This window comes from Triticum urartu, chromosome 1A, assembly GCF_056163025.1.
Source record: "Triticum urartu cultivar PI428250 chromosome 1A, HENAU_Tu73, whole genome shotgun sequence".
In the NCBI taxonomy this organism is placed as follows: Eukaryota; Viridiplantae; Streptophyta; class Magnoliopsida; order Poales; family Poaceae; genus Triticum; species Triticum urartu.
Genome location: NC_141873.1, coordinates 105,778,088 through 105,786,145, shown reverse-complemented (window position 1 = coordinate 105,786,145; position 8,058 = coordinate 105,778,088). Strand labels below are relative to the sequence as shown.

At 49.4% G+C, this 8,058-nt stretch overlaps 1 protein-coding gene across 1 annotated transcript; it reads right to left on the bottom strand.

The window, feature by feature from the left end:
- Positions 1 to 522: 522 nt before the first annotated feature.
- Positions 523 to 4,752, bottom strand: LOC125549936 (triacylglycerol lipase OBL1-like). The gene is made up of 4 exons (XM_048712994.2): positions 4,310 to 4,752; positions 2,629 to 2,927; positions 1,763 to 1,796; positions 523 to 1,662 (listed from the first exon to the last, which is right to left on the bottom strand). The coding sequence occupies exons 1-4, from the start codon at positions 4,644 to 4,646 to the stop codon at positions 770 to 772; spliced, it is 1,563 nt and encodes a 520-aa protein (XP_048568951.1). The 5' UTR covers positions 4,647 to 4,752; the 3' UTR covers positions 523 to 769.
- Positions 4,753 to 8,058: the final 3,306 nt, after the last annotated feature.

Here is an 8,058-nt window from a genome sequence, read left to right as displayed (position 1 = left end):
AAAATATCATTAGATATCTAAAAAATGACATAGTTCGGTTAGATGTTTGCTCAAAAATGCCATTAGACATTGTTATTTTCACGTCAAACCCGTTGACCATGTTATATGACAAAAATAAGCCTAGACACACATATCAGTTCTATCTATCTCACAATGATAAGTGTGGACCCACTTGTCAGGAGTAACTAAGCGAATAATTTGACAGAAAAATAAGAACGATGTTGGGATCAAGTAGGCCTCACACTTTATTGTAGTGAGATAGTAGAGGGAGAGCTAGCATGTTGGTCCATAGATATTTATGTCATTATAACATGGCAAAAAAGATTTGAGATCATAATAGTGGTGTCTATAGTGACATTTTTGAGCATGTGTCTAACGAAGCGATGACATTTTTAAGCGGTTGAAATTTCTAGTGGCAAAACTGAATAGTGGGACACAACCGGTGGCATATAAATGATAAAAACCCAAATTAATTTTATGTGATGATGAGGAGAAACACTTGAAGACAAATTATACGGTTGATTGATGAAAGTAATTACCACAACTAGTAGCTCCTTCAATTGCATTATATTCATAAAGGCCTTGGATCGATTTATTGCCGAGACAGAGCGGCAGGCATGCACACAGGGGAACACGTAAGCGTACTAGGCTTAATATAGCACACACACGATACGACACGACACGACACGACACAACCGAAACAACAACTTATTCATCACCAATTCTCTCTCTTGTGGTCGTACACACACAGTGGGTCTGAGTTAGACTTTTAGAGGAGTGACTTGGGCGCGATACGGCCGAGGCGGACGGCGTTGACGTAGTCGCGCGGGCTGTGGGAGGCGAGGCCGGGGACGAGCAGGCCGGAGGCGCGGTAGAGCAGGGAGACGGGGCCCTCGCGGTAGTCCTTGCCGGCCCTCGTCCAGAGGAAGGCCCCCTTGAGCAGGTCCCCCAGCGCGTTGCCGTACATGGACAGCAGGTATCGCGGGTCGAAGTAGTTGGGGTTGGGCGCGTCGCCGGGGAGCACCTTCCCGTCGTACCACCCGTCGTAGTACACGCAGGAGCCGCCGTGGGTGAACTCCGCCACGGGCGGCGCGTCGAACGGTACCCGCGGCACCACGTCGTAGCGGTACACCACGCGGTAGAAGGCCGTCGCCTTCTCCACCTCGGCCCGGAAGAAGCTGACGAAGGTGGCGTCGCCCACGCGCGGCTGCCCGTAGGTCTGCACGGTGCCGAGCCTGCCCAGGATCTCCGTCTCCCCGTGCAGCGCCAGCAGCGCCGGGAAGACGGCGGCGAGCGCGCCGCCCAGGCTGTGGCCGGTGATGACGAGCCGCGCCTGCGGGTGCGCCTTGAGCTGGTCGCGGATCACCTCGCGGAGCTTGTAGTAGGCGATGTGCTTGCCGATGGGGGCGGCGCCGTTGGGGGCGTCCTTGGGGAAGGCGCGGTTGGTGTCCTTGCCGTCCTCCTCCTGGAGACCCAACGCCTTGAGGAAGCCGGCGTGGACGTGGCCCATGGCGCCCATGCCCAGCCATGACAGGTTCACGTCTGTCGACCAGTCCTGCATGTTGAATGGCTCCGTGCCACGGAACGCCACCACGACCACGCTCGCATCCTTGGCCCGATCTGTGAAAACGAACGCCTGTGTCGTGTCCTCCTTGAGAAACTCTGCAGATACGTACAGATTAATACTAGCAATTCTCTCGGTGATCCAAGTAGTTTAACCATCTCGATCTCTTGATTAATTCGTGCTAGCTTTGGTACTTACTGTTCCAGCCGTTGTAGAACCCCACGAAATTGAACTGCAAATTACCGCGCACATATATTAGCTTACTAATTAGATATATAAATATAATGCTCCTTGGTTATCATTCGAACTTCTTTAAAATGTCTGCTAATATACATGTAAGATTACATGGCTTAGAAGGAAATATTATTATGCAGTTGGGAAAGAAAATCTCTACTAGTTTGTCCACGTATATCAGTGGAGGCCTACGGTGAAATTCAGGGCAGTCACAGTGAAATTTTCTTGGTGTGGGATTTGGTTTGGTGGGGTGGTTGGGGGTAGTTAGTAATCCAATCTCCAGTTAATTTAGCATTTTAGAAAACAATTATATGTGCTACGTGAAAATCCATCCTGTATTCACCGACGTTGGGGGCCGTGCATAGTTGTGCACGAGTCAGCAGATCTATGATAACTTTGCACAATAGGAAAACAGATCTAAAATAACCACATGTCTATATATTTTTGTACAGACACTTGTCTCCGCGCATCGATTCATGCATGCAGATTGGCATAGAAAAATTAAAGCCCCGCATGTGTATATGTTTGTCCCAAAATGATTGATGTCCTTGCTACCGTTGAGCAGTGTTAGCTGCCGTCCTGTTCTCATGCATACATATAGTCCAACTTGTACGCATTAGATCATTTTTTTCTTCGAAAAACGCATTAGATCATTTTTTTCTTCGAAAAACGCATTAGATCATTTGATCTGTCCACTTGTATTTCACTTGTCTCTAAATGTTTTTTCCTTTAATAATCAGAATGTATGCAGTTACGTTGCTGCACGTAGAGTAAGTATATTTTTAGGAAAAGGATTTTGTTGATCATTTTATGTGTGTAATTTTAGTTACCTTCCACACGTTGTTGACCACGTTCTTGACGAAGGCGGCGTTCTCGTACGCGATCTTGGCCGCCATGACTGTGATCTCGAGGATGAGGTACTGGCGCAGGACGAGGGGCGTCCCAGCCGTCACGTACCCGCCGCTCTCAAGGTCCGCCACCTCGCCGGAGACCACGACGTCGAGCACCTGCAGCTGCCGCATGTCGCCGACAGATGCTGCTGGTGCCGGCTTCAGCTCTGTCCTCCCGTCGATCATCCCGATCATCGTCCGGAAGTTGGCCGCCTCCCGGCGCGGGATCACCAGCTTAACTGCATGTGGAGTGCGCGCATCAAGTCATGCGTTACATCCATTCCACGCGCATTCAATTCAGATCAGGTGTTGCTATCATGCATGCGTGCTCCATTTGATTTAATGACTAGTACGAGCTATCAATTCATGTTAGGTACTGATACGTTCAGCTGCTAAATGCTAGCAAAATTTGTTGTACAGGCGAGCTGCTTCATTAACCAACTGTACTCCTACGTACTCATGCATACATATCCTGACTTAAGTGTTTTCTATGGTGGAAATATGCATGGCAATTAATATGCATATATTATATGTGGCATGCGTTGATTAGGACAGTAACTTGGTCATACGAAAGAAAGGAAAAACAGACATGACACTTGGGAACAAATAAAAAATACGAGTTGATGGTGTGTCATTTGCTTACAAACCCTCCACATGCATGACTTCTACACATGGACACAGTCTTCAAATGCAAGTTCTATCGTTACGTTGAGGATACTGGATGATTTAATCTTCCGAATTATGAAGATATATATTCATTTTTTTGTTATATATCAACAGTTAAAAGTCACATAAATCTGACTTCTTCCCATAAAGAAAAGGTAAATATGAACTCACATTTATATATGTGTGTTTTATGTGTTGTTGTAAGGATTTAGCACATATATGTACTTAAACTTGATTAAATTAACACTCTAGCACTTGGAAACAACCATAAAGAAAAACCCCTCTCTCTCTCTCTCTCTCTCACACACACACACAAGACAAATATAAGAAGAAGAAGGAGAAATAGTGAGAATACGGCGAACTTTAGTTAATTTGACAACAAAACATAAAAATATTACGTGTGAAGGAAATATGTGAAACAACTTGCATGGAGAATGGCACATAGTAAGACAGAAAAAATATTTAGAAAAATAGCCATGCACTCACACACACACACACACACACACACACACACACACACACACACACACACACAGAGATATATATATATATATATATATATATATATATATATATATATAGAGAGAGAGAGAGAGAGAGAGAGAGAGAGAGAGAGAGGATCATACATGGTGTCGTTCTGGGTCGTCCATGTAGAGAAACTTACCACATGCAGTCATTACACATGGTTCCATACCTTTATATATCCATGTCGTCAATTTGTTGGTCCTTTACTCATTTACTTGATTATAGTTAAACACGCTACACGTTTGTACATAGTAAATTTATTTTGTGACTCAAATTAAATCAAGTTCAGCTAAACTGGAATTGATCATCAGCTTGGCGTCGTGCACATGTACATATATTCGTCTCAATTTGTGTTAGCTCCCATTTCAAGTTGATAGTGCATGAGTTAATTAGGGTCAAGATGGTCATATGATATACTGTGAATACGTACATCTGATGATGTTCCATATGATGCCGAGCAGGCCTCCGTTGAGGGCGAAGAAGTTGAGGAGGAGCTCGACGATGGCCCCGATTATCTTTGCCGGGTAGTAGGCAGCAGCGAGGGCCTTCTGGATGATCTCGGTGAGCGTGACGAAGATGTCGCCCGGCGTGATGCCGACGTCGCGGGTCGTCTGGTCGCCGGCGTCGACGAAGGCATAGCTGGTGATGGGCCGGCGCAGGATCAGCAGGGACAGGATGTCGATGAACCGCACCTTCTCCGGTCGGATGATCAGCTTCTCCTCCCCCAACTTGGGACGACCAGCAGCAGCTGATCCGGCCGCCGCCATGCTCGCCGAGGGGCGAGTGCTTCTTCCTAGCTTAGCCTGACTACGTGATGTGTGTGTAGTTAGTGAACGATCGATGAGCTCAAGGCACACTGATACACTGGGGAGAAGGGGTGCCTTTTATAGGGCTTTGGAGGGAGACAGGCAGGGCCGGGCCAAGCCGGGCCGGGCTGGGCTTGCTGTTGAGTGATTGATTGGCTAGGGCCAAGGTAGATGGCTAGCTAGGGTTTTGCGTACGTAGTAGGGCCGGTGCATGCATGCGCTTGCTGGCTTGTCACCGCGTTTTGTGGATCACGTGGCATGTGACTCTGAGCTGTGTGGCTCGATCCTTCACCGGCAACGTCTTTTATTTACCAGTTGTGGGGTTGGTGGGTGACTTTCTTTAGCAGCAGTTGGTATTGGTTATATACTAAATGACCCTTTCTTGACCTTAATTAATTATTTCATTGATCCCATTCAAAATTTATTTCTGAATCTGGTCCTGGAAGTCACGCCAAACCGTTCCAAGTGATTCCTACACTTAATGAAGTCAAATTGTTTGGCTTCACTCACTGTGTGTATGGGGTACTCCAAACGATTTTAAGTGTTTGAAATCTGCGTTTGGTTCGGCTCCACTGTGTGTATAAGCCGCTACAAATGGTTTGGTGTGACTTTGGGGGCTAGATTGCGAAATGTTAGAAGGATGGAGAGGGATTGGTGGAATCGTTGATTGTATTGCTTGATCCTCATGGGCATATATATATAGGAGTACAAAATGATAAACTTGAAGTACAAGACAAGGCAGGACAAAATCCTAGTCTATCCTATACTTCCTAATAATCATATACTCAACACCCCCCGCAGTCACAACGGTAGCGACGCAGACGGAGAGACTGGAGAAGAATCCGAAGGCAAGCCGACGGACACCCCCTCCCCCAGAGTCGTAACAGTCGATGCATCGCGGAAGTCGTGGCTGGAGTGAAAACCGACGAGGTTGCTCAAGCAAGGCGGTAGCCTTTTGTGCCGTTTGTCGAGGTAGCCGAGAGCGTAGGGTGGTGTAGCCGTGCAAAGAATGTCGTGGTCGATGTCGAGTCGGGGTGGCTGGTGTCGAGGAAGTCACCGTGGAGCCGCGGGCGCAAGGAGGCACTGAGTTAGTCATGCGCGCAGTGGTGTCGAAGTAGTGGTGCGTCGGGAAGAAGACGTTGTTGACGACGTGGCACGGCGGGTTTGCCAAGCTCAGGGACACATCATGGACAAAGGCACACATCGGTGTTGCCAGCACCGAGCATGCATAGACGGACGAATACGAAGTTGACGAAGCGCCGCTCCAGGCTTGCCAGGCCCAGGGACACATCATGGATGAAGGCACGCATCGGGGTTGCCAGTACCGGCATGCGTAGACGGACGAAGACAAAGTTGACGAAGCGCCGCTCTAGGCTTGCCAGGCTCGGCGACACATCGTGGACGAAGGCACGCATCGGTGTTGCCAGCACCGGGCATGCGTAGACTGGGACCTGCACGAGCTATACACCATGTCAGAGAAGTTGGAGAGGCCAGCAGAGAAGGACTCGACAACGGTTCCAGCGCCAATCGGCGCGGGGCCGATGTCACCAACAGTGGTCGGCGTAGATGAAGCTGGCGGGGTAGATGACGGCGTCGCTGGCGACGAACTGGTGCTGGACGAAGATGAAGGGGGTGGACGGGCGGCGGCTTGGTAAGGAGCGCGACGACGATGCTCGAAGTAGATGAGGAGCCCGACAACGTGACGAAGACCAGCGCGGACGGTGGTGTTCCCGTGCCGAGGGAGACGGCACAACGCATACCACGGGAGGTTGACGCGCAGGGACGGCGGAGTGGACTGCGGGATTGCGACGCTACAGCCCGAAGGGGCGACGCGGCGGGCAGGTCCGGGCTGCGGTGGGGACCGCGGGTCGCGGCGCTATGACCCGGATGGGCGGCGCAGCGATGAAATCCGAGTCGGTGCAACCGCGGGAATGGTCTCGGGACGGCGATGTGGACCATGTGCCACACTCGCTACGGCCTGACGGGGCGACGCATCGGTGGCGCGAGGGTCGGTGCAGCCACGGGGACGGCCTAGAGCGGACGGTCTCGGGGCGGCGGTGGACCACGGGCCGCGGCACCACGGCTCGAAGGGGCGACGCAGCGATGACGAGGGTTGGTGCAGTCGGGAGAAGAACCGTGGGGCGGCGGCTGATACATCTCCAACGTATCTATAATTTATGAAGTATTCATGCCATGTTTACAATAATTTTATATTATTTTGGTATGATTTGGTTAGAACTAACCTGGACTGACGCCGTTTTCAGCAGAACTACTGTGATGTCGTTTTTTTGTGCAGAAATAAAAGTTCTCGAAATGGGCTGAAAATTTATGGTGATTTTTTATGGACCAAAAGAGACCCCTGAAGCACAAGAGCTGGACCAGGTGGTGACCGAGGAGTCCACAAGCCAGGGGCGCGCCCTGAGGTCTTGTGGGCCCCTCGGGCACCTCCTTGATGTGAGACCGACGCCAAAAATTCTTACAAATGCCAAAACCCCCGAAAAGAACCCTAGATCAGAAGTTCCGCCGCCGCAAGCCTCTGTAGCCACGAAAAATCAATCTAGGCCCTCTCTGGCACCCTTCCGGAGGGGGCCATCATCACCGGAGGCCATGGAGGAGGAAGCCAGAGGGAGCCATCATCACCATGGAGGCCAAGGACCAGAGGGAGAACCTCTCCCCATCTAGGGGGAGGCCATGGAGGAGGAAGCACAAGGGGGAGACTCTCTCCCCCTCTCTCTCGGTGGCGCCGGAGTGCCGCCGGGGACACCATCGCCGCGGTGATCGTCTTCAGCAACATCATCATCTTCATCACCTTCCTCATCTCTTTTAAGCAGTCCACTCTCCCGCACCCTGTTGTAGTCCCCTACTTTAACATGATGTTTTATGCCACATATTATGATCCAATGATGTGTTGCCATCATATGATGTTTTGAGTAGATTTCTTTCTCTTTTGGGTTGATTGATGATCTAGATTGGTTTGAGTTGTATGTTTTATTTTGGTGATGTCCTATGGTGCCTTCCGTGCCATGCACACGTGAAGGATTCCCGTTGTAGGGTGTTGCAATACGTTCATGATTCTCTTATAGTGGGTTGCTAGAGTGACAGAAGTTTAAACCCGAGTAAGGTGGTTGTTGCGTATGGGATAAAGGGGACTTGATACTTTAATGCTATGGTTGGGTTTTACCTTAATGATCTTTAGTAGTTGCAGATGCTTGCTAGAGTTCCAATCATAAGTGCATATGATCTAAGTAGAGAAAGTATGTTAGTTTATGCCTCTCCCTCATATAAAATTGCAATAATGATTACCGATCTTGTTAACAATTGCCTAGGACAATTCCGTACACCGATCCATCATTATTCCACACTCACTATTTAT